The sequence below is a fragment of the Chiloscyllium plagiosum genome, unplaced genomic scaffold (assembly GCF_037043375.1).
Source record: "Chiloscyllium plagiosum isolate Xiang-an unplaced genomic scaffold, Cpla_swu_hap1 HiC_scaffold_43, whole genome shotgun sequence".
NCBI classification, from domain to species: domain Eukaryota; kingdom Metazoa; phylum Chordata; class Chondrichthyes; order Orectolobiformes; family Hemiscylliidae; genus Chiloscyllium; species Chiloscyllium plagiosum.
Window position 1 is genome coordinate 20,740,632 of NW_028270181.1, and position 27,131 is coordinate 20,767,762.

The window sequence follows — 27,131 nt, forward strand, 5'->3', positions numbered from 1 at the left end:
GAGCTATCAAAGGAAGTGGTGGAGACGTCAAATTAATTACAGCATTTTAAAGGCATCTGGATGGGTATATGAATAGAAAGTGTTTAGAAGGATATGGGCCAAGGGCTGGCAAATGGGACTAGATTAGATTAGGATATCTGGTCAGCATCAACGGGTTGGACCGAAGGGTCTGTTGCTGTGTTGTACATCTCAATGACTCTATATGGATGTTATTAAATGACAGAGTTGGCTCAAATGGCCTACTCCTGTTACCCATTCATGTGGATGAACTTCTCTGACTCTGAACATGTGACTTCTAACACATTCAGTGACCTATCAATGGGGATAGGTGTCAGTATACATGTGGTGTGGAGGTGCCTGTGTTGGATTGGGGTGGGCCAAGTTAAAAATCACACAACACCAGGTTATACTCCAACAGGTTTATTTGGAAGTACAAGCTTTAATAGAATGTATAGTAAATTTACTATATTCTGTATCCTATGACCCCGCCCCACTAGCTACCTGACAAAGGAGCAGTGCTCCAAAAGCTTGTACTTCCAAATAAACCTGTTGGACTATAACCTAGTGTTGTGTGTTTTTTGACATTATATACCATGTACTTCTGTATATTTAAGGCTGAGTTAGATAGATTCTCGATCATTAAGGGAATCAAGGGTTATTGGGAAAAAGGGACATGATGAGTGTCAGAGTGGCTATGATCTTATTGACTGGTGGAACAGGCTCGAGGGGTCACTTGGCCTACTGCTATTCCTAATTCTTATGGTTATATAAAATTAACAGAGTTGCAAGAAGTGGGGAAAATGAGAGTGCCCTATTTTCCGAAGTTGACAGAGGCATAGGAAGAGTGGCAATTGAAGAAAGGGTGCTTTGTTTTAAATGGGGTCTGGCAGAATGGGTTTCCTTTTGACACAAGAAAGTTGAGAAGAGTTGGACACAACAAACTGACAAAGAATGGGTGCTAACCTTTTAATGGTAATCGGATTTACAGAGGTTTATAAAATGATGAGGGGCATGGATAGGGTAAATGGACAAGATCTTTTCCCTGGGTTGGGGGAGTCCAGAACGAGAGGGCATAGGTTTAGGGTGAGAGGAGAAAGATTTAAAAGGGACCTAAAGGGCAACTTTTGCATGCAGAAGGTGATGTGTGTATGGAATGAGCTGCCAGAGGAAGTGGTGGATGCTGGTACAATTACAACATTTACAAGGCATTCGGATGGGTATATGAGTAGAAAGGGTTAAGAGGGATATGGGCCAAGTGCTGGCAGATGGGACTAGATTAATTTAGGATATCTGGTCGGCATGGACAAGTTGGACCGAAGGGTCTGTTTCCGTGCTGTACACCTCTCTGCCTCTATGACACATCCCCTTGAAAATCAGTCGCAACAATCAGACATCCTACAGTCATGGTATACATATACTTTTAATTCATTTTTAATTCATTCATGGGTGAGGACATTTCTGGCTAGGCCAGCATTTATTGCTCATCTCCAATTGCCTAGAGAGCAATTAAAAGGCAATGACACTGCTGTGGGTCTGGAGTCACATGTAGGCCAGACCAGGTAAGAGTGGCAGGTTCTATCCTTAACAGACATTAGTGAACCAAGTGAGTTTTTCCCAACAATCAATTCACAGTCATCATTAGATTCTTAATTCCAGATATCTGTTGAATTCAAATTCCACATCTGCTGTGGCAAGTTACAAAACGTTGGTTCCTCGAACATTAGCTGGGATTCTGGATTAACAGTCCAGTGATAATAAGCTAGGGCCATCACCTCCCCTAAGAGTAACTTAAAGTGGTGGGAATCAGTTGCTGCACATAACCATGTTGCTAGATGAGGTATGGGCTCAACTTTGATGAAACAGTCAAGAAGCAGAGTGGATGCAGTCAGATTAACATCTCCATTGCACATATTCTTATTATAGCCTTGTTTTCCAGTTTTTGGAAAGACGTCCCAGAGATCACAAGGATTAGCCTCAAGGGATGTTCTGAGATGACTACTTGCACGTTCAAATAAAAAGGGAAGCTAACTTTCTCACGGGTTACAAATCATCACTACAATACTCTGCTGTTTGCTGCAGTAAAATTCCAGCGAATGAGGAAGAGTGTCCTATACATAGCACATACATCTTTCACCAGTTAACAAGCTAAATCTTCTAAACACATGCACAGTAATCAAGAAGGAAAACTGGTTTGATTATCCCCTAAGTCACCAATGGCTTGGCTGCATACAATTTCCCAAGGCTTGGAATGGTCTTTCCTTTCTATCTGTGTCTCTTATCTTCTCACACTGCTTTGGCTAACGTAAAGAACATTTTAGACCAGCATGAGGTTTGACTTCCAATACATCACTCGGAATAAATATCATGGGCAGCCTTCTCAAGCTTTTTGTAAATAAAAAGATATTAAAACCACATCAATGAGTCTAATAACACCGAGCCAGATGTCATGATGATATAAACCACCAGCTACTGAATTTTGAATTCATCGTCCAATTTAATACCTGGGACGTCATGGGTGGAAACAGTTTGAGAAGGGGACAAACACTAACGTAAAATGGTCACAAGTATCATCTGGGAGAAAGTGACACAGTTTGGTCATGTTTCATGAAACTGATGAATCAGAATTAATTAGTTTTGTTGTCATGTGCACTTGAATGAGTGCTGTGAAAAGTTTGCAATATCGCTGCGTATGGCACCATCTTAGGTACAAGACTTCTAGGTACAGATACTTAAGTATTTGGTACAAAACTGAAAGTAAGTAAATAAAAAATTTAGCATAAGAATGACTGTCTGACTAGAAATTAAATTTTCCCTGGAGACAATGAAAGCAGTCAACCAGGCACCCCTGTGAGAGTGAGAAAAGGTCCTTAGTTCCTGATTGATTTAGAATTTTCACATGTTGCAACTGCCTTCAATTACGAAGCTTGAAAACTTAACCTGAACAGACACAGAATAAATGAACAAGCTGCAATCTCAAGGAGCATTGTTTTTGGCAAACTGGAGCAGATGGAATTAATGTTGAAAAACACTGAACAGAGACTGTGAAGGTTCTCTCTCTCATTCTAAAAGGAAGAGAACAGTTAGGGCACACTGAACAGGGCAGAAGCATCAAAGAACTTAAAAAAAAAAGCTGATGATCACCAAGAAACCAACCAACCATGGACTCAGGTTAAAACCTTAGGCTTTAAGGTCACTCAAAGGATTCTAAGCTGCGTGTAGTTTTATCTACTGTGATCCTGAACACTATCTCCTTCAGTCTTGGCTTGTGGGCCCTACTAACTGCATGAAGGCAATACATTTGATGTTGCAGCTTTATTATTTTCCTTTGGGGCTAGCAGATAAAAGAAAATTCTTTTTCTTTTATTCATGCAAACATTGTGGTTTGGCCCCTCACAACGTGAAGTAAAAATAATCCACTGCATTTTAAATGAAGATATAGCTTTGTGCTATAGGTATTTTAACTTCTGTGTGACCAACCGTACAGATTGAAAAGAAAGGGAGTCAGTTTTCCCCTTCTCGTAGACTAAAACATTTCTTACAGGTTAGTCTTGTCGATGATTATCGCTGTGGTCTAATCAGTTGTCAATGCTCTTCAAGTCGCATGCACGACCAAACCACATTTGGAATGCTGTTACCTGCAGGCTACCAGCGGAGTGCAGGAGTGGATGCCTTTGAGAATGGAGACACAATTAGACGATTCAAAAATGCCGTGAAGAAAATGCAAATACAGCAATGGCACATGACCTTGGTTAAAGTCAAATACCCAGCTAGTGACTGCATATATCTATTTAAAGAACCGCCGTCATGACTAAATTGTGATGACAAATCCTGTCATCGATCTTCCCGGGATGGTGAGTTCAGGTTTTCAGGGCAACATAATCCCATTTCTCAGGTGATTAGTCATTGAGGCACAGCTCAACCCATATAGTGGGAGCTGAAGTTTAGGATAGACGAAGGAAATTACATAGATTGGGTGTCACAGCCTTCAGTTAATTGGCTACCATGACCAGTTAGCGGAAGAGTTTGTCATTGTGCTATCTGCTCTGCCAACTCCTACAGCTGCCTACCCATTATCAGTTTTCCCTACAGAGACTGCCATTTGCTTTGGCTCTTAGACGATTGTAGTGCAGAAGAAATTAAGAGCGGTTATTACACTGCTCTCAAGTTTTCAAAAATTACAAATAGATTTCAATTTAAATAGTGAACATCAGAAATATTCCCTTATTACATGGTTCTGTGCTAGATTCCTCAAATTCCAGATATTAGCAAGGTTGGACATTATTACTCCAAAATATGCACTAATTGGCAATACTGTCACATTAGTTCAGAATGGAAGTTGTGCATTAAACGGGCAATAAGTAGAGCTAAAGTCTGCAATGATTACAAAATGCTTTTAACATCAAGTAAACCAAAAGTGGCAACGAATGAATGTCCTCCCATAAGCTTATAGAAGTTTACAAAATCATGTGAGGCATGAACAGTCAAGGTCTTTTCCCCGGGATGAGGGAGTCCAAAACTACAGAGCAAGGATTTAAGGGGAGAGGGGCAAGGGACCTAAGGGGGATGTTTTTCACGCAGAGGGTGGTGCGCGTAGGGAATGAGCTGCCAGAGGAAGTGGTGGAGGTTGGTACAGTTACAGCATTTAAATGGCATCTGGAAAGGAAAGGTTTAGAGGGATATGGCAAATGGCACTGGGATTACGTTAATTTAGGATATCTGGTCGGCATGGAGGAGTTGGACTGAAGAGTCTGGTTCTGTGCTGGGCAACTCTATGACTCTATGACTATGACTCTAAGAGAGATAGAAAAAGTTATGAAGGACACAATTAATAGAGGTCAAGTCTTCATTGGGCGAATTGCTTTATCTTGTATCCCATCTAGGGGTGTGGGAGAGGGGATTATATCACAAAAGCCTGTTATACAAGGGATCAACAATATCTATTTCAAGCAATGGGCTTTCAGAGGTTAATAGCGATTGCACCACAGTGTTTGGCAGAAAGGAGAAATAGATGCAGCTTTAACTTAGCAGGGAGAAGAAGTGGGTGTTCCTTTTGGGACAAGAATTAAATGTAATGTTTTCAGTAAAATTGACAATGCTGCCAAAGTAAATTCTGCCACAAGATTTCCCAGCCTGGTGTGGAGCCTTCTCCCAGCCAATTACAATCTTTATTTATTTTGTTAACGTTTTAACACGAGGCAAATCCAAGTGGTCTAGTGTGGATTGGAACCTTGATGAATTACATTTCAGGCCAAAAGACAATCAGACAGAATGGGGTCTGGGACGAGGTAAATTGGCCACCATATCAACACCTATTAGAAAATGATCAATCTGTGCAAAAATCATTACAATCCACCAATTTGTTTCTAATGGATAACTAAAGTAAACAGCCCTGAAAACAGCTTGTAGCAAGAACGCAGATGAAAGACTGTATTTAATACGGGCTTTGGGTCACTTAGTCTCACATTGCTGTCAACGTACTCCAGCTGCAATGCTCTCCAGTTATTTTTGGGTTGCCAATCCAGAACTCAGACCAGACGCTCATTAAATTGGATACAAGTTAACTTGAATTGGTCAGACTGCTTCGGAGAAAGTGCTTGATAGAGATATACTTCACTTGGCACAGAAATGTTGCTATATCAGGAGACAATCAATAAAAAAAATTTTTAAAAACTGCTGCTGGGCAGAAGCGTTGATCTGGAGGCAAGCGTTTGAAAAGAAAAATCCCTTAGAGAATATGAATCCTCTGATGTGGATTGGCTATCAGTGATGGTACTGTAAGTTGTCTACAGTATATGCCAGGGGCTTATACTTCGGATACTGAAGTGCCTCTTTTGAAAATATCTTGAATAATGTCTCTTTTGACAATCTCAAAAGAGCAGTCACTTGAGGAGGGATTTTCAGATCCAAAAGACGGTCAGATCAGAGATGGACTATATCCGAAAGTATCAGAAATGGCTGACATGCAGCTTTGAAAATGCCATTCCCAAAATGACAGAAGAACAGTCAAATACCTCAGAGAAAGAAAATAAGCTCAACACAGCAAAGTAGAAAGAAAACTTCCACCCTACCCCCCTCCAATTCCATAAAATAAAATAGAGCAGCTCAACAGTGGCCAACACAGTAGTGGTGCCAAAGTATGAATATGTTCACAGTGATCAGTTTACATCATCTAATTCATCTCCAGAGTATTTGAAACATTAAAGCTAAACTCTGGTATGTTGATTTGTCTTTTCCTATTGGATGTACAGGTTGCAGGGTCCAGACAATCAGCTGTTCCAAACATTTTGATTTGCAATTGGGGGTTGGGGGAGGGGGGGGCAGTGCTGGTTTCTGGGAAAATAACTCAAAATAACAGAGAGAGTCTGAACAAGGCGTCAGTATTAGACAACACTTCATGAAAAAAGCAGCCAGCTGCTGTCACAGGAGCTGAAACAACTAAGCAGTAAAACACTGTCTTTCCCACTCTGCCCCGGGCACGTATTGAATTTTCCAATGGGTTTTGGGCTCCCATCATTGCAATGCACTAGGGATCCTGGGCTCACACTACCCCCTCAGCTATTGCCGCCAGCTCACTTGAGGGCAGCACGGTGGCTCAGTGGTTAGCACTGCTGTCTCACAGCGCCACGGACCCGAGTCCGATTCCCACCTCGGGCGACTGTCTGTGTGGAGTTTGCACATTCTTCCCCGTGTCTCTGTGGGTTTCCTTTGGATGCTCCAGTTTCCTCCCACAATCTAAAAATGTGCAGGTCAGGTGAATTGGCCATGCTAAATTGCCCATAGTATTAGGTGCATTAATCAGGGGTAAATATAGGGTAGGGGAATGGGGCTGGTGGGCTACTCTTCGGAGGGTCGGTGTGGACTTGTTGGACTGAAGGGCCTGTTTCCTCACCGTAGGTAATCTAATCTAATCTAACAGGGGGCCATGTGAGCAATGATGTGGTGGGACAGGGATTCAGAGGGCACCTCAACATTAAGGTGCCCTTGCTTGGTGACACAGCAGTGAAGACATGAATGCCATCTCGGATGTCAAGACCACAGGGATGGAAGAGTGAGTTCTTCTGCAGGGTCTGGCTCAGCTGGGATTGTGGTTTCTCTCTGTCATAACGGCCCAGTCATTAGGATGTTAGGATCCAAGGACTTGCTGCGGGAATCCTGCCTACATCAAGCTGATGGCTGTTGGGTGTGGTGCTGAGAATGGGGCACGCTCTACCTGGGGTACAAGGTGCTGGCTAAGCTGCACTGTTCCTCAAACTGGAGCCTTAGCCAGTTTAATTTGCATCCCACCAATTCCCATGTCACTCCATATCAGGAATATGTCATGTGAGCTCCTGGCTCTCCGACCTCCCAGCCCGTCATTATGCAGCTAGGAAACTTTCCTTCTTTCTTCTCATAATAAGGAATTCAGGACAGCCTTCTGAGTCTTGAGAATGTGAGGCTAACTAGCCCAGGAGGCAGTTGAGATGGATAAGCATTAAAGAGGGGTCCAAGATAAATAAATGAGGGAGAAAGGAATAAAAGGATAACCAGAGAGGGTAAGACAAAGCAGAATATGAGAAGGTTTGAGTGGAATGATAATACTGGTGTAGGCCAAATGATCTATTTCTCTATTGTTCACTCTGTGTAATTCCTGTATTTTATCAGTGCCGTCGCTATTCTAATTGGGGTCATTAGCAATGTAGTGCTGGGATATCACAACCTCTATGGTGTTCTTCTGCACCCTAGTGAGAGAAAGAGATAGTGACAGAAGTTGCTGACACAGTGCACTAATAATAAATCCAAGGTTGGAGCACATTCAATTGTGATCTCGTGGTAAACATTTCCTGCTGAGAAAATTCTCTTAACTCTGGCTTAATCCAGAGAATGTGTGCTTTAATCACACTGTGTCCATTTGAGAATTAAATTCAATTTTTAAAAAATTAAATTAAACTTCGCTGAGAGGTGACAAGATTTTGAAGCGTTTAGTCTAGCACTCATCGGAATTAGGACACGTGACAGATGCGATAAAGATTGGCACCAAATTATACGGCATTGAAAAATGAGTTAAAGCAACATTTCCATCATGAACAGTTAACTGTCAATCTTAGTTCTTGGACCAGGCAGATACACTATGATTGATCAGGGAATGCAGCAAAGTTCAACAGTCTCCATGATCCTTTTTTATGCCAAAGAAATAGGTGTAATAGATGTACAAATTCCTTTTGGCTAAATAAAACGGGGTCCAGTGTACTCATATATGTGGCTTCTAGCCAGAACATTATAAGCCCAACTGATTATCTTAACGTGGTTTTAGGGGTAATTAGTTAGCAAATGGTTTCTGGGGAAATAAGTCAAAATAACAGAGAGAGTCTGAACAAAGCCTCAGTATTGGACAACATAATAAAAAAAAGCAGCAAGCTGCTGTCACATGAGCTAAAAACAAAAAAGCAGTAAAACACCATTCTTCCTGCTCCGTCCCGGACACATATTGAATCATAGAGTCATAGAGTCATGGGGATGTACAGCACGGAAACAGACCCTTTGGTCCAACTCGTCCATGCTGACCAGATATCCCAACCCAATCTAGTCCCACCTGCCAGCACCTGGCCCATATCCCTCCAAACCCTTCCTATCCATATACCCATCCAAATGCCTCTTAAATGTTGCAATTGTACCAATCTCCACCACTTCCTCTGGCAGCTCGTTCTGTACTAACAGAAGGCTGCCGTCAAAACAAAATGACGTTTTGCTCACAACACCAATGAGTAATGAGTACATGCGTTTCAGTGCCAGTGTGATGTCAGCTAGGTAGGTCATTCATCTCTGTAACTGATAGAATGCAACAAACAACAAGTTCCATTGATCATTCACAGTTGGCAGCTTGCTGATCCCGCTTAATCAGTTCAACAAAACTCCTGAACAGTATGTTTACCATAACATGTAATTCTGCTATTAGCAATCATTTATTAAATAAACTGTGCTCGGAATTTTATTGGAAGCCAATTCAGAATTTAGTTGGACTCACATGTATTATTGCATGTTGTAGAGTCATAGGTCATAGAATCAGAGATGTACAGCATGAAAACAGATGCTTCGGTCCAACCCGTCCACGTGGACCAGATATCCTAAATTAATTTAATCCCATTTGCCAGCATTTGGCCCATATTTCTCTAAACCCTTCCTATTCATATATCCATCCAGGTGCCTCTTAAATGTTATAATTGTACCAGCCTCCACCACTTCCTCTGGCAGCTCATTCCATATACGCACAACCCTCTGCATGAAAATGTCACCTCTTAGGTCTCTTTCCACTCTCACCTTAAATCTATGCCCTCTAGTTTTGGCCTCCTTCATCCCAGGGAAAATACCTTGTCTCTTTACCCTATCCATGGCCCTCATGATTTTATCAACCTCTAAGAGATCAGCCCGCAGCCTCTGACACTCCAGGGAAAATAGCTCCAGCTATTCAGCCTCTCCCTGTAGCTCAAACCCTCTAACCCTGGCAACATCCTTGTAAATCTTTTCTGAAACGCTTTCAAATTTCACAAGATCCTTCCTATAGCAGGGAGACGAGGATTTCAGACAGTGTTCTAAAAGTGGCCTAACCAATGTTCTGTACAGCCGCAATGTGACCTCCCAACTCCTACGGTCAATGCACTAGCCAATAAAGGAAAGCATACCAAACACCTTCTTCACGATCCTATCTACCTACGACTCCACTTTCAAGGAGCTATGAACCTCTACTCCAGGTTTCTTTGTTCAGCAATGCTCGCCAGGACCTTACCTTTAAGTTGCTCACCACTGACGTCAGGCTCACTAATCTATAGTTCCCTGGCTTGTCCTTACCACTCTTCTTAAACAGTGGCACCACGTTAACCAACCTCTAGTCTTCCGTCACCTCACCTGTGACTATCGATGATACAAATATCTCGGACCCAGCAAGCACTTCCCTAGCTTCCCACATCTAGGGTACACCTGATCAGGTCCTGGGACTTATCCACTTTGATGCATTTCAAGACATCCAGCACTTCCTCCTCTGTAATATGGACATTTTTCAAGATGTCACCATTTATTTCCGAGTCTACCATGAAGAACATTGTTGAACGTCTTACTGAATTCCACATAGATCATGTCCACAGCTCTGCCCTCACCAATCCTGTGTTACTTCTTCAAAAAGCTTAAACACGATAGTGAGGCACATTTTCCCATGCGCAAAGTCACGTTGACTAATCAGTCCTTGCCTTTCCAAATACATGTAAATCCTGTCCCTCAGGATTCTGTCCAACAACTTGCCCACCACCGATGATAGGTTCATTGGTCTATAGTTCCCTGGTTTGTCTTTACCACCTTCCCTTAATAATGGCACCACATTAGCCAACATTCAGTCTTCTGGAACCTTAACTGTGGCTATCAATGATACAAATATCTCAGCAGTGGGCCCAATACTCACTTCCCTAGCTTCCCACAGAGTTCTAGGCTACATCTGATCAGGCTGCAGGGATTTATTCACCTTCATGCATTTTACATCTATTTCCCCACTTTTCACATCTTCCATATCCTTCTCCACAGCAAACACTGATGCAAAATATTCGGTTCGTATCTTCCCCATCTCCGGTATTCCACATATAGGTGGCCTTGCTGACCTTTAAGGGGTCCAATTCTCTCCTTAATTATCCTTTTGTCCTTAATGTATTTGTATCCTTAACCCTATTTGCCAAAGCTATCTCATGTCCCCTTTTTGCCCTCCTGATTTCCCTCTTATATATACTTCTACTGTCTTTATACTCTTCTAAGAATTTACTCAATCTCTGCTGTCTACATCTGACATACGTTTCCTTCTTTATCTTGACCAAACCCTCAATTTCTTTAGTCATCCAGCATTCCCTATACCTACCAGCCTTTCTTTTCACCCTAACAGGAATATACTTTCCCGTTATCTCATTCTAAAGGCTTCCCATTTTCCAGCCGTACCTTTACCTGCAAACATCTGCGCCCAATTAGCTTTTGAAAGCTCTTGCCTAATACTGTCAAAATGGGCCTTTCTCCAATTTAGAACTTCAACTGTTAGATCTGGTCTATCCTTTCTCATCGCTATTTTAAAACTAATAGAATTATGGTTGCCGGCCCGAAAGTGCTCCCCCACTGACACCTCAGTCACCTGCCCTGCCTTATTTCCCAAGAGTAGGTCAAGTTTTGCACCTTCTCTAATAGGTACATTCACAAACTGAATCAGAAGATTTTCTTGTACACACTTAACAAATTTCTCTCCATCCAAACCCTTAACAATATGGCAGTCCCAGTCTATGTACGAAAACTTAAAATCCCCTACCACAACCACCCTATTATTCTTAGAAATAGCTGCGATCTCCTTATAAATTTGTTTCTCAATTTTCTACTGACTGTTGGGGTGTTTATAGTACAATTCCAATAAGGTGATCATTCCTTTCTTATTTCTCAGTTCCACCCAAATAACTTCCCTGGACGTATTCCCTGTCGTAATTTTATCCCGAATCAAAAACACCACTCCCCTCCTCTCTTTGCCTCCATTTTTGTCCTTCCTTTAGCATCTCTACCCTGGAACATTAAGCTGCTAATCCTGTCTATCCCGGAGCCATGTCTCTTAATTGCTATGATTTCCCACTTCCATATTCCCAACCATGCCCTGAGTTAATCTGCCTTACCTGTTAGGCCTCTTGCATTGAAATAAATGCAATTTAAATGATCAGTCCTACCTTGTTCTCTGCTTTGTTCCTTCCTGCTGTGACTATTTGACTTGCTCCTTTTCCCAACTGTACCAATCTCAGACTGATCGCTTTCCTCACTATTTTTCTGGATCCCAGTCCCCCTTCCTCACCTTACTACTTTACCAGTATTACATATGCTGGCGTACACAACCGTGTTTTGTGTAGGCAAAGGAATTTGTACATACACTGCATCTTTTTCATTGCAACAAATATGGATCAGGGAGACCACCAATCTCTGCTGCATTCTAAGGGAAATCAGAGACTACTAGCTTGATCTGAGAGCTAAGATTGATATTCAATTGTTCTTGCTGCATCTCCATTCCAATGATGGCCCAACCAACTAGCAGCCTCTTTACATGTTGTCTAAATTGGTGTCCCTTCTTAAAGTTGGGTTCTTGCATCGTTGTCCTGATAAGTGCAAGGTGAAAAGCTTCTACTTCCTGTATCCTTTCAGCAATGTTTACTTACTGTACCACCGAGCAATTATTTATCTGGAAATTTAAAGTAGCAGTATAAGTACCCATAAAACTAATGGAATATATTGAAACCACAATTGTTTTATTAACAGCTTTATTTCTCTGATTTTTAATTGGGCTCACTAATTGTGGCCCCAGCTTCACAACAACCTGCGTGACCCTGTAGCGAGTGGTCGGAAGTGCAGTTTGGAATAACACTGTGATAGAACTTTCATCACAGAGGTGAAGAATTCTAACCACAACTTCCTCACACCAACCAGCACTGAGTGATTAATTCCATTCTTGCTAACGAGACCTACAACCTGAGATTAGAAATTAACCACAATGATTTAAAATAGTACAAATGAGCCATTGTTCAATTTGTTATATTTCTACTGAATAAAAATGTGCACATACATCATTCCTTCTCCCTGATTGAAAGTTCCACAGGACGCCAGGAATTTAGCTTGATATTTAGTTATTTTATACTGTGTGGCAGCTCTACACAGTCGGATGGTAAACGATCTGATGGAGACCCATGGAAGTAATGGCTCAGCATATTACAACCAAACCTCAATATGTTCCCCAATATGTTATAGTTCCAGATAGGATATTCTAAAACGTTAAGCTCCCATGTGGGGAGGGATGAACAGACTCCTGCTGGTTACTCACATGCCCCTTCACTTGGTCACAATAAGGTTCTCTTTGCTTGTGGATATCTTATGCACTTATGTTTTGAAAGGAATCAGTTTAACCAGGCTTTCTTGAATTTAGGAAAAGAGTGAATCTATTAATTACTACATGGGAGATGAAATAGTAATGTAACATATACAGACCCAGAGGAGAAATAAGAGATACATTCAAAAAGAAAGAAGCAAAAAAAAAGTTATGAGAAATTTTCATGAAGATCAGATAACACCACATTGTGGCTATTACTGGATAACAGCAGGAGTGTTGATGTTAGCAATTAAGCAGTCAGCTTCAAGATTATTAGCTTTATAGATTGGCAAGAATTAGGTTGGTTTAATTCTTTCAATGGTGACTGAATTCCAAGTGAGAGAGAGCCTTTCATTTCATTTTACCTGCAGTGAAGGAGTGTTCAAACCAGCTACTCTCAAAGCTGTGGCCTTTACTACATTTTAGTTCGTATGTTAGAACATTCAACCTATAACAAGACTGTTCCAGTCAGGTTTTATTTTGTTCTTGTATATTCCTAGAAGGAGTGGAGATTGAGGGGGATGGGGGGAGGGGGGATGAGGATGGGGTGGGTGTAACACAGTCTTGTCTACAAAAGGTGGCTTTCTGCTGAGGGCGACAATAATTACATCCTTGTTCTCTCTTCTTATTAAGTCTTTTCTTGTTTGAGATTTCCCTGACACTTTATAGATGCGACATTCTATGGGTCTCTCACAGGACAGTGCCAGTCAATGACTTTACATCTGAAGTCTCTTGTTTCTCTCTCTCTTAGAAGTCCCCTTGTTTCTTACAAAAAACACATAATGAACTTAAAAGCATATTAATATTTTTTGGTTCTGATTCATTATTGTAACAGTAAATAGCATAAAGTACAGAACACAAAGGATTACAGTTGACCAACAGCAAAGACATAGAGTCGTAGAGCAGTACAGCATGAAAACACACCCTTTGGTCCAACTCATCCATGCCGACCAGAAATTCCAAATTAATCTAGTCCCATTTGCCAACATTTGACCCATATCCCTCTAAACCTTTCCTATTCATGTAGCCATCCAGATGCCTTTTGAATATTGTAATTGTAGCAACCTCCACCACTTTTTCTGGCAGCTCATTCCCTACACATATCACCCTCTGTGTAAAAAAAAAGTAGTATTTTTGTCCTTGGAAATTGGAATTGCGATTATATTGGTGTAGTAATATCAGCACTGAACTAGTAAGGCTCTGGGAACATGGGTTCAAATCCCACCATGGCAGATGAGAAAATTTGAATTCAGTAATAAAAAAATCTGCAAACAAATATCTAGCCTAATGGCCATCAAGTAAGCATTATCGATAGTTTTAAAAACCCATTTAATCTACAAATATCTTTACCTGGTTTTGCCTATGTATAAGTCCAGACTGACAGCAATGTGGTTCACTCTGAACTGCTCTCTGCACAGTTAAGAACAGGCAATAAATTCTGGCTGAGTCAAAGCTAAAAAAACATGGATAGCATTGCATGTGTTTGTAACTGTTATTATATTCTTCAACTGTAACCAGTTCAGATAGGAAAATGGGAAAGTTTATGCATTCAAGGGAATCAGAGTATCAGGGTGAATGATTCTTGGTTTTATTCTCATTTGTGGAAAGGGATGACTTTTAATCACTGAGGGGGGAGAATGCTACATTGTCGAGCCTAATTGTACCATACAGGGGTAAGTTCCTTTTGCACTATACCAAGCACCGACCTGGGCAATAATGTGAGTAGAATGTCATTTTCACATAGCCAACTAGAATCTTTGACAGTGGGGAAAGGCAGGATTTATAATTGCTCTAACTAATCGTGATAGGGACTAGTAGTATTTGTTGAAACTTTATTGCTGGAACAGCACAGCAGGTCAGGCAGCATCCAGGGAACAGGAGATTCGACGTTTCGGGCACAGGCCCTTCTTCAGGAATGAGCAGAGAGTGTTCATTCCTGAAGAAGGGCCTGTGCCCGAAACGTCGAATCTCCTGTTCCCTGGATGCTGCCTGACCTGCTGTGCTGTTCCAGCAATAAAGTTTCAACTTTGATCTCCAGCATCTGCAGACCTCACTTTCTACTAGTAGTATTTGCTAAAGAACCATAGGACTGCTCTCTCATTGGAGAGAATCAGAAGAGGGTGAGGTTGAGAAGGTGGGACCTTCATGGTAACCTCAGTTGCTGTATAACTCTATGACTTTATAATTGAATCTGCAATGTTGGTATCACTCTGCACCACAAACTAGCCATCCAGCCAGTTGAGATAACCAACATGGCCTCCAAGTTATTATTTTTTAAATGCCTTTTATTGGTCGGGAAAGCACACCACCTGCTCCTGTCTAATTACAAGGCCAATTCTTTTTCGCTGATTCTGTCTCCAATGCATTTATTAGGATCAATCTGTGTGAGTCAGTTTTAAAATCAATTTGATCTCAATGTGGTGCTCAAGTAATCAACCATTGATGCCACTGTGGTCAGGAGCAAAAGAAACATGAATAAATAAGTTAAGTGGTTTCATCACAAAGGTAACTGCAGATAACTCAATAAATTATTACAGGTTTATCCTATTACTGACACTGAACTTTTTTCAGTTTGAAGCTAACTCTTCTGAGGAAATTAATCTCTGAATATTGCAAATCGAATAATAATGACTCCCAGTTATACACCCAACAGTTTCTTTCTGTCTATTTGTGAAGCTTCTTGGAATGTTTCTACTTGTTAAAGGTGCTATTTAAATGCATGCTTATCTGCAAGATGATATGAATGTATTAACAATGTCATGATGTGATCAATTTAGAAATATAGTGGTGGGAACAAAGTAATGAGCCTGTTAATCAATGATTAGGAAAAACTCATTGGGGAGTCCAATTGATCTGCACTTGACAACAGAACATGGAGGGGGTGGGGTTGGGTGAGTGGATGAAGGAGAGGGGAGAGCAAAATATCCTTTGCATAGATATACAAGTGAGAAACATTCATTTCTGTGTTTCTGCTTGGAGGTCTGATGCAAAACTACATAAGCTGAAAATGTGTTGCTGGAAAAGCGCAGCAGGTCGGGCCACATCCAAGGAGCAGGAGAATCGACGTTTTGGGCATGAGCCCTTCTTCAGGAAGCCTGAAGAAGGGCTCATGCCTGAAACGTCGATTCTCCTGCTCCTTGGATGTGGCCTGACCTGCTGCGCTTTTCCAGCAACACATTTTCAGCTCTGATCTCCAGCATCTGCAGTCCTCACTTTCTCCTGCAAAACTACATAAGTTTGTTTTAAATAATTATTATCCTCAGAGTCTAAAATAGTAGCTGTTTTAAATTTTGGGGAATGGAGAGACATCATTCTCCAACTGTAATGTTGGTCATCTGAATTCAAATTCTGAGTCAAAGATCAATGGAGAACTTAACCAGGCTCCTCCTGTTCTTATGTCTCTGCCTCAATGTAAAATTCGAAAGGTACCAATGAGATTACAAATCCTTCTGTACATGTAACTCTACAAAGTTAGCTAGTTTAACTGTTGGCTGACACTTCTTCATCAAAAACATTTTTAAAAAATGTATCTTTCACAATCTTGATGTTGTTTTAACACTTTTACAATTTCAAATTACAGAGAAGAGAGAAAGAGAATTGCCCAGAACTAAAAGACATGGGAGCTGTGATGGGGACATCACCTCACAACTGTACTTCCTCAAAAGAAGGAAAATAAAAAGTGACATCAAGTACTGGATACATTTGGATTCATTCTCAGACATTTGGTGGATTTGCAAAGAATGTACAACACAAGAAACAAGCCTTTGGCATTTAAGTCCCAATCATGGCCCCTTCCATTCATATTCATCTATCTCCATCAATATAACCCTGTATTTATTGCTCCCACATCTGCTTATTTAGCATTTACTTGAATGCAATATATCTCAATGGTTACAAGTTCCATATTCTCACTGGGTAAAGAAGTTGCTTCTGAACTCTCCATTAGATTTCTTAATGACAACGATGTATTGATGGCCTCTAGATTTATTGAAGCAATATTATATTCCTGGTGTATGTAATCTAATATGTTTAATCTAAAAACCACTTTATTGTACTGCCTCTTATCAGTCTTTCTCATAACCTATTACAAAAACATGGATAAATCCTGTTGACCCAAGATTGCTTATTGTTGCATAGGAAGGATTGTGTGTGCCTGTTGTTTTCCTGATGGTGTATATTCCTACATATTATGATGTGGGATCAGGAAACTGCATAAAGATATGAATTTTCTGTGAACCCTAAACTGATCTCAAATTATTTTTATGAAACAAAGAACTGTGATGCTGGAAAACAGAAATTGCAAGAGAAACTCAACAGATCTGGCAGCATCTGTGGAGAGAAAGTATTTTCAAATTATTTTCCTTGATTGTTCATTCGGACAAATATTTTTACCTCACTGTTGTGCTTCATGGCCATCTTGCTGGAATGGAATGCTCTCTGGTCACCAGGCCCTAAACTAAAAACAGGTCAATCATGAGTAATGTATTTCCAAACAATTTGTTCATCAAAACTGTCATTGTAACTCATGGTTAAATGTATAGTACGCCTTGTGAAGCTCTGGCTGTTTTCCCAAATGGCTTGTCTCTGTGCTATAACTGTTCTGTAACACTTTTTACTGCCAGTTCTGTAAATATCATTATATTAGGAGGAAGAGGAACCCAAAATGTGTCAGTAGAAATCCTGGCTGTGTGGTGCTAATATTTAGCAGTTTGGCAGTTATTTTCAAAGATTGTATTCATGTAGCCTCTTTGTTGGCACTTACTTTTTCTTACTGTACATACTTTATATAATGTAAATAACTAAACTCAGAATAAGTGGTTTCTTTTCTCCATTGGTTATCTTTAAACTTGAAGTGATATCACATGATCCTGAATCATTGCTATATTGTAATTGTAAATGTTGTATTAATTTGTTGTATAATGGTAGCATGCAATGTTTCATAAACAACAAAACTACTTAAGTGTGAACAGTGGGATGTAAAGAGTGATTACTTAATGAATTAGTTCTTGTATCTCACTACAGCCAATCAGTAATCCTGGACACGTTCCACACACTGTAGTTTCTGATCCATCATCTCTTCCGTACAATTCAACCTGTTTTCATTCCCTTACCTCTCCCTGGGGAATTGCTGCAACATTAATCATAAGTCTATCAACCCCTCAGAAAACGAACAGGAATGACATCACCACAAACCCCAGGAACCCCATTCAGGAGAAAGATATAAATAGAAAGCAGGAGACAACAGCTTCGCTTCACTTGGAGGTCACCACTGATGATGTTACCTAGCCAGGTAATGAAACGTCTGGATATCAAACCTACAGCTCAGCGAGCAAACCTACACCCTAAACCTCAACCTGAGCTACAAACCTTCACAAACCTTGCATAAGTCTACTTTCAGAACAAACTTTCTGTAAGGATTGCAGTCCAACAACAACCATCAGGTCTGTTTCTTCTACAGCTTAAAATGAAGAGTTCTATTTTGCAAATATATTAATTTTCAGCAATTGTTATGAAACAGCACTCAAAAATATATGAGGAGAAATTCATATTTCATGTGTAAATTAATAAAACATAATATCCTTAAGTGTTTATGTCTACTTTGAATACAAAATTTATATTGAAGAATGCATTCCTGATTGCTTACAACCTATTAAAGACTCATTAATTAAAGAGTGACAGTGTTCACAGTCAAAAAGGGAGTGTCGTGGTGCAGTGGTGGCCATCCCAAGTATTGGGACAGAAATTTGAAGTTCAAATCCCACACCGGGATTTGTTGACCATAGACAATGTATTTGTAACGTGACCAAATAAGTTGTTTTTTTCAGCCTGTAAATCCTTCCAGTACATCTGGTGGTAGAAGGCTGCTTTAGTGTTATGGTAGTGTCCCTACCTCTGAGCCTGGATGCCTGGGTTCAACTTCCACTTGTTCCAGGGACATGTTGTAACCTTTCTGAACAGGTTTATTCGAAAATTTATGTTGGGAAGCATGAAGTACGGGAGTGTTTGCTAGTCAGCCACCCTGCAGAAAGTAATGGTTGTACTTTGCCTATAATCATAGACCAGTCATGGTGCAACCCTTGGAAATGAGGGGAGGTGAAATGATGGACAAGCAGAATACTCCAATTCATAGATGTGCCCATTGTGGCGTAAATGGGTAGTGTGTTCACATCTAAATCAGTGGCTTGTGGGTTCAAATCCTACTCCAAAAAGTACAAAACTCAGCTCCTTTTCTGGGGTAGTACTGTGACAATTGGTGTGGGTCTTGTGATTGATTGACTCAGTCTAACGCTTCACTAGTTCATTGTGACCAACAGAGTCTCTCATAACTGGATTTTAAAGTCAGTCATGACATATACAGAGTGATGCTAAACTATCAAAGCAGCACGTCGAACTAGCTAGCATCACTCCAAGTGGAAATGCAACTGTTCTCCCTCTGTCCCCCAGCTCTTTGAGGTTGCACATGGAAACATCTAGTGGACTTGTGTGATTCCTTGCAAAATGAAGTCTCAAAGTATCTGTGTGGAGATGGAATTTAGTAGTCTTTAACTCAATCCTCAGCCTGTCAAGAACAATAAGGCACACTGTTCAATACAGTTATCCAATTGCTTTCTTTTGAGATTTTTTGGAATTGTTTAAATTGACTGTTCAATTAATCATATTATTTAGTGAGCCAGTATACATTTTTTTTCTGGATGGCTCGGAATGGACAATGAATATGGCCTTGCCAGAGTAACCCATATTCTACAAACAATTTTTTAAAAAGTGGGAGGATCAATTTTCCATCATTTTCTGATGTGCATTGCTATCTGTGAGGTAACTAACCACTTACAAACTACAGAAACTCTATCCTTAAATGTATTTCTGCACCTTTCTGAGCATCTGTTAAATTCTGTGGTATAAGTCAAGTGAATGCACCTGGACATATGCACATATATTTGACATGATAAGTGTCTCCCTCAAATGAAGACACAGTTGTACAATGAAAATATTGGGCTGATTTTAGCACATTCAAAACTTAGCTACTTGCACAATGTCGAAATCCAACTGCATGCTATATTGGTTAAGCCGAGAATATACACAATGTAAAATTGAACTTCCATCACATTTATTACAGTACTGGTAATATCACAAATTTATTCTTGTCATACTCAACACCAGAGAGAGGGAGTTGTCCCCAATTGATTTTGGATAGAAAAGTCTTGATTTCAACCTTCTGCAACAATGGGTATAGAATGATTGCAAAGCTCATCCTGATGATGTTGGGAGATTTGAATCTTTTTGTTGGTAAGGCTTTTTTAAAATTCAATAGTTGTGGTTTCAGCCCATTTACAGGGCTGTTTGGGAGATTTCATAAAATGTCCCGGTTATTGGTCTGATGCAAGTCATTGTAAAGGATTGGAGTGATCTGTGAAATTAATGTGGTGCAAAATGAATGGGAATTGAACCTTTGTCAAGGGAGAAACATGTGAACTTGTCACCTTGAATGATAAAAACTAGTCCATTCAGAAATTATGCTCTAATCAACTTGTCCAGCAATGTTATTACCTAGTTCTGGAGCAGGTGGGACTTGAACTAGGTTTCTTGGCTCAGAGGTAGGGACTATCAATGCACCATAAGAACCCTCATAAATCCTAACTAATTTGAACTCTGTACTGCATGCAAAGTGGGGTCCCCTCATGCTCACTCTAAGCTCATTTTCCCACTCATGTCCCGGATGTGCATTGATTGATGAGATTTCCTCTCACTGTTGGGGATACTAGTCAGAAGTCAGAGTGGGCACACCTCAGTGCAAAATAATTGGTAAGTTGGAATAATTTGGTTTTGCTTTGCTGCAACTCTATTGATGACTAAAGAGCAGACAACTGACAGTTAACTCACCAGGCTGCATGTAACATGCTGGAATTTGTTTATACCACATGTCACTTGGCAATCAAATGGAGAGAGATAGTGAGTAATATAAAGGAAGTGTGACTATGCATGTTTCCTCTTCTGACTCCTGTACTTGAGCTCTTGGAGAGTTACAACTCTGATTCTGACTCATCAATATACTCAGGAAATGATCTGTAAAAATGTTCTTTTCTTGCAATGTACAGTGAAGTATGTCCTTTTCATCTTAATGATAATGGTCTAATCATCAATCTTTCATCAGAAATTGATTAACTCATGGGTTTATTGAAAACAATAAAACAAATAATAAGTTATGAAGCAGAAATGAACCAACTTCAGGCAGCTTGAAAATCCCTAACACACTAACCACCAGGCAATGTGACAACACTATGCGTTTAAGAGGTATTTTGCACTCATTGTTTTTATGAAGAACGATTGAGACAGAGGTTCCAGGCAGTCTGCTCAAAGCCAATATGGAAGGGCAGAGAGTTAAGCCTGCAAGATTAGCAGTGGAAGTAGTGGATCATTACAATTGGTTCACAAATCAAAGTTGGCTTCCGACTTCGATTTTGGTCTGTGAGGGATAGAAATTGGGGGAAAAAGAAATCTTCAGGTGGTAAGAGAAAAGGAGATCTCATTAAAGATAGTAGAGATAGTTTGCCAGGCAGTAAAATGGAAACCCTTTAGGGGGAAAGAGAAGTAAACACGCTCAGGTGTTTTCATAGGCCACGTGAAGTTGCAGTGTTGATTTAAAAAAATGAACTGAGAAGATGGATGTTGGAAAACAGGATAAGCCAGTGAGTTTTGTGGAAGTGGTAAAGGAAAGTACAGTGGATGCTAAAAAGCTCCAAAAGAAGGTACAACCTGGTCAGTCTTAATTGATTGAATTGGACTCCTCTGTGTGGGGTGGCACAGTGGCTCGATGGTTAGTGCTGCTGCCTCACAGCACCAGGGTCCCAGGTTCAATTCCTGCCTTGGGTGACTGTCTGTGTGGAGTTTGCGCATTCTCCTTGTGTCTGTGTGGGTTTCTTCCAGGTGCTCGGTTTCCTCCCACAATCCAAAGATGTGCAGGTTAGGTGGATTGGTCATGGTAAATTGTCCATAATGTTAATGCATTTGTGAGGGGTAAAATGTAGGGGAATGGGTCTGGGTGGGTTACTCTTTGAAGGGTTGTTGGGCCAAAGGGCCTATTTCCATACCATAGGGAACCCAATCTAAATCTAAAAAAAAACAGAAAGTGGGAATCTGCATTTGTTGACTATAATGTATGTGTCTACTAGATTTCCAGAGGCCATTCTATGCTGCAGTATTATGGCTAAAAGGATCGTAGAAGGTATGGACTACTCACGGAAAGATGATCAAATTTTGCATCAATATTATTTAAGGAAGTTATGGATAACTTAGGAATAAAACAATTCAAATCCACTGTGTACATCCAGAATCACAGGGGGTATTAGAACAGTGGCAGCAATCAAAGAGCACGTTGAAGGCTATAGTCAAGACTATCCAGAGGATTGGGATAAAGAAATTCCATTTGTACTTTAGGGATGTACCTAATGAATCAACTAAATTCAGTCCATTTGAATTAATTTTTGAAGTGAGAGGATGAAGTGAGAGGACCACTGGAAGTAATTAAGGAGAAATTGGTAAGTTAGAGTTCAGAGACCATACATTCAGGGTATGTGTCAAATTTTAGGGAGAGATTAAATAGAGTGGGTGAGTTGGCTAGACACCATTTAAAAGTAGCATAGCAGACAAGAAATCAAAAATGCATAATTTTGTTAGTAGAGATAAATTTTTTGTGTCACTCCTGGTGATACATGAACCTTTGCAGACAAGGTTTAGTGGGCCTAACCAAATCAAAAGGAAATTGAATGAGGTGAATTATTTGAAAAGAATGCCAGATAGAAAGAAATCTCACACTTTATGTCATGTGAATATGTTTAAAAGGTATTTTGATAGGGAAGGAAAGCAAAAGAAAAATGTGTCACTGGTTACAACACAGAGTGAAGAATTATGAATTGGACAATTCCTCAAATTAGATTGGAAAAAGAGGAAGTTCTCAAAACTTGAAATAAATTATTGAGTTAATTTCCAGAAGAAAATTGAAATATCCCGTGGGATCTATTACAATCGCATGGGGAGATACATGGGAATAAGTTGTGAAGTACTAATCTAAGTATGTCTGGTATAGACATAGGAAATGCTGTTCCAATTAAGCAACATCCTTATAGATTTAACCTTCTAAAATTGGCAGAGGTTCAAAAAGAGCTTGAAGGCATATTCAAAAACACCATAATTGAAGCGAGTTGAAGCAAGTAGAACTCATAGTGATGTACCAAAACCAGATGGTACCCAAAGATTATGTGTGGATTATCACAAAATTAATGCAGTTACAAAATCTGATTCATATCCTATTCCACATTTGGAACATTGTCCTGAGAAGGTGGGAAAGATGGGACAAGCATTTGGGGTATTACGGTGGCTCAGTGGTTAGCACAGCGGCAGGGATTCGGGCTCGATTCCACCTTCGGGTGACTGTCTGTGTGGAGTTCTCCCCATGTCTGCCTAGGTTTCCTCCAGGTGCTCTGGTTTCCTCTCACACTCCAAAGATGTGCAGGTCAGGTGAATTGGCAATGCTAAATTGCACATATTGTTCATGGATGTGTAGGCTAGGTGCATTAGTCAGGGGTAAATATGGGATAGGAGGAATGGGTCTGGGTGGGTTACTCTTCGGAGAGTCAGTGTGGACTCATTGGGCTGAAGGGCCTGTTTCCACACCATAGGGATTCTATTCTTATATTTCAAAGTTGGACTTCCTCAGAGGACACTAGTAGGTACCTTTTTTCGAAAGAGCAATAGAAATTACAGATTTCCTGATGCGTAATGGGTCACCAATTTAAAGTCATACCATTTGGTATGAAAAATGCACCAATCATATTTCAAACACTAACCAATAAAGTCATTTTGGGATTACCCAATTGTGTGGTGTTAATCGACAATCTGGTGATTTTTAGTCACATGTGGAAGGAATATTTGGAGCACCTATCGGAATTATTTGATCGATTTTGAGAGGTAGGCTTGGTGATAAACTTGAGAAAGAGCCAGGTTGCAAAAGCCCAAGTCACGTTCCTGGGCCATGTTGATGGACATGGACAAATCGCTCCACATACTGTGAAAACAAAGGTTATCATGGAATATTCAATACCATTGACCATTGAAGAGGGCAGTACTCTGACTCCGGGGACTGAATGATTTATATCGAAAATTTGTGCCAAAGTTTAGAGTGTGGTTGCTCCACTGACTTGTTGAAGAAGTGTAGAAAATTTCATTGGACAGAGGAATGTCAGAAGGCATTTGACAGCCTGAAAGCTGTGTTAACTACTGCCCCAATGTTAGCCACACTTAATTGTGTATAGCCATTCAAGGTGGCTATTGATGTGGGTGGTGTGTGCTAGTGCTGTACTCTTGCAAGAAGATAGTGAGAACAAAAAAGTAGCTAATGGGTATTTTTTAGAAAAATTGAACAATCATCAAAAGAGGTATTCCATGATTGAGATGGGGAGCTTGAGCTTAGTTTGCATCATTTCAACACTTATGTTGCTAGTAATGTGTCTGAGACAATTGTATATGCTGGTCATAGCCCCTTAAAGGTTTTGAAAAGATTTAAGGATGAAAATATCAGATTGTTTAGATGGACAGTTGTATTTCAGCCATTCAATTTGAAAATTATATACCTGGCAGGCCTATGCCCAAAACATCGATTCTCCTGCTCCTCGGATGCTGCCTGACCTGCTTTTCCAGGTCTCGACTCTGATCTCCAGCATCTACAGGTCTCACTTTCCCCTAGGACGAATAATTGCCAACATTGTCACAACCTTGACGATCGAGCCCTCCACAATCACCTGATGAAGGAGCGTCGCTCCGAAAGCTAGTGTGCTTCCAATTAAACCTGTTGGACTATAACCTGGTGTTGTGTGATTTTTAATTTTGATGAATGAAAGCATTCAGTGGCACTCAAACAGATTGCAGCAGTGAATGTTTGCATGCTTAGAGTCAATGTAATGTCTATGTATTGTAGTGTACTAACACTGTAAGGCTAAAGATTTTTAAAAATGAAGCCATCTTTGTATAGTGATTTTTTTTAAGGGGGAGTCATGACGATACTATGGCTTTAAGAGGTATATTTTATCTGTTTTTTTTGATGAAGAGAGGTTGAGACAGTGGTGCTGAGTGATCTGCTCAAAGCCAATAGAGTAAACAACTTCTGAGACCTTGGAATGTTTTTGGAAGTTGGAACAAAAGAAGTAGTGTGAATGTGTGTGGCCAAGCTGTTCCCAGAGCCAGGATTTTTAGTTTTAGCTTTCCGCACTTGTTGGGGTCTTGAACCTGGATGTGGAAGCTCTTATTCCTCTCTCTCTTACAGCTAAAAGCTGGGGATTCTCTGCCTGCTGCTAGAGTTACAAGCTATTTACTGAATTTGCCTTTGCCAAGGGTGTGTTTATGGGATTTTACGATATTGGAACTGTTAATTAGTAATTAATATATCTATTATTTTGTTAAACATTTAGGTAGTTACAGCTAAGCCAATTCTTTTCTTCCATTTTTATCTTGTGAGTATTTTCACTGGAATGTAAAAATCTGGAGTGTGTTTTGTTTAACGTTGATTTGCATACGGAACACAATGCCTTACACTTAGCTTTAAAATAAGAAAAAGTTAGGGTTTAAGTTATCTTCTTAATATATTTTGAGGGGGTTTGGTCTGGTCCATAACAGCAGGGTGGAAACATTATTTACATACAGCCCTTAAAGGCAAAGACAAGGTACACAGACAACAGATTTTAAAGGCACTTCACAAAATTCATATCCTGTGTTCTATTTAGATGTAGCACAGTAATACTATTACAAAGCACGGCTGAAGCAAAGCCATAAATTATGGGCTGATGTTTAAAAAATGCTGCTTATTCATCTGCTTTTACAGTCTAAATGCATTGGGGTCATGCGGAGAGTTCATTTGCCTAGAAAACAGATATTGATCTTAAAAGAGAATTGAGGTGAACAGGTATCTCTAACTTTACATTACAGCAAAAAAAAAGATGTGGAGCAGGAATTAACTTGTTACTGAAATCACTCCACAGGGGCTGGTATCTTGCCACCAAGTCACCCTTTAGCTACACATTCTTGACACTGTTCCAGTTCTCTCAGAGCCAGCTCTCAGAGTGAACAGGACATTTGACACTCCTGTTCTTTTCTTTTAGCTCGCTCAAAGCCAGTCCCTTGACTAAGGAGCCTTCTGAATGTCTTGTTTTAATACCTTCCCCCTTCTCCCCAGCCTACCACCGCACCCAGAGAGTTCCCAGCAGTACTGTGCATGTTTTCCCCACATTACCTGTGCCTGTGTGCAGTGAGTCAGTAAAGTGACACCGTTGTGCAAGACTTTTATTCCATAGTTTCCACCACCAGAAGAGCATCCATGAGCTTGTGAAGCATTAACAAGCAAGGCCTGACAGGAGCAATGTTTACATGAAGAAAGTGAATGGGGAGGGTCAAGATTAAATCAAAATGGAAAGGAAGGGGAAATAAAGCAGTCTAACTTCCTTGGTATCCATCCCTCCCTCACAGCATGCTCCCTCTCCAAGGACATGCAGGCTTGAGCATAACCACGGAACAGGGTCAGGCAGTCAGCATGGACGACCCCCTTCACTGCCCACTGCCTGGATCTGTTTACAGCTGACATTCCTTTTTTTTCCTCTTTTTATTTTCTTTCTTTTACCCCCACACTACCGCCTAATAACAGAAGTGCTTATTTTTCCCCAGCACCCATGTTGTGTGTGCGGGTGTAGGACACAGTGAAGAACAACAAGTGCGTAAATCTTTATTTGTATTCCACCATCAAGAAGAAAGGAAACACCAGAGAGGCCAGTGACGACCAGTGCTCTTCTCAAAGGGCAATGCTGCACGATCAAAAAAAGTGAAGGGAGGGCAGGGATTAAATCAAAATAGAGTTGGAGGATGAACACTCCACTCCCTGCAGCGCCCACCTTTTCCTGAACAGCTCAAGGGTGTTGGTGGACACTTCCTGCTCCTTCTCCAGGGACACCCGAGATTTAACATAACCATGGAAGAGAGGCAGGCAATCCATCCTAATGGCCCTCTCCACTGCCCACTGCCTGGACATGTTTAGAGCTGACATTCCTCTTCTTATCTGTCAGCCAGAGCTCCCTGATTGGACCAGGTTAACAGCCCCAGTCAGGGAACTCATATTATTTGAGGTCTAACTGGCTGACTTCATTAGAATCACTACATGTACCTCAATAGCAAAGCAAAGGTACGTCCAACCATAGTTTTCTAT

The 27,131-nt window shown here is 40.5% G+C and overlaps 1 protein-coding gene across 7 annotated transcripts in view; it reads left to right on the forward strand.

Annotated features, from left to right (window-relative positions):
- The window catches only part of LOC148137451 (uncharacterized), a 77,952-nt gene extending 59,476 nt beyond the window's left edge, over window positions 1-18,476 (forward strand). For all 7 annotated transcript variants that reach the window (XM_087982285.1, XM_087982291.1, XM_087982287.1 and 4 more), the window contains one exon: window positions 16,473-18,476. In XM_087982285.1, the coding sequence (XP_087838411.1) occupies window positions 16,473-16,568 (96 nt within the window). In that variant the 3' untranslated portion in view covers window positions 16,569-18,476. The remainder of the gene's footprint in view (window positions 1-16,472) is intronic.
- Window positions 18,477-27,131: the final 8,655 nt, after the last annotated feature.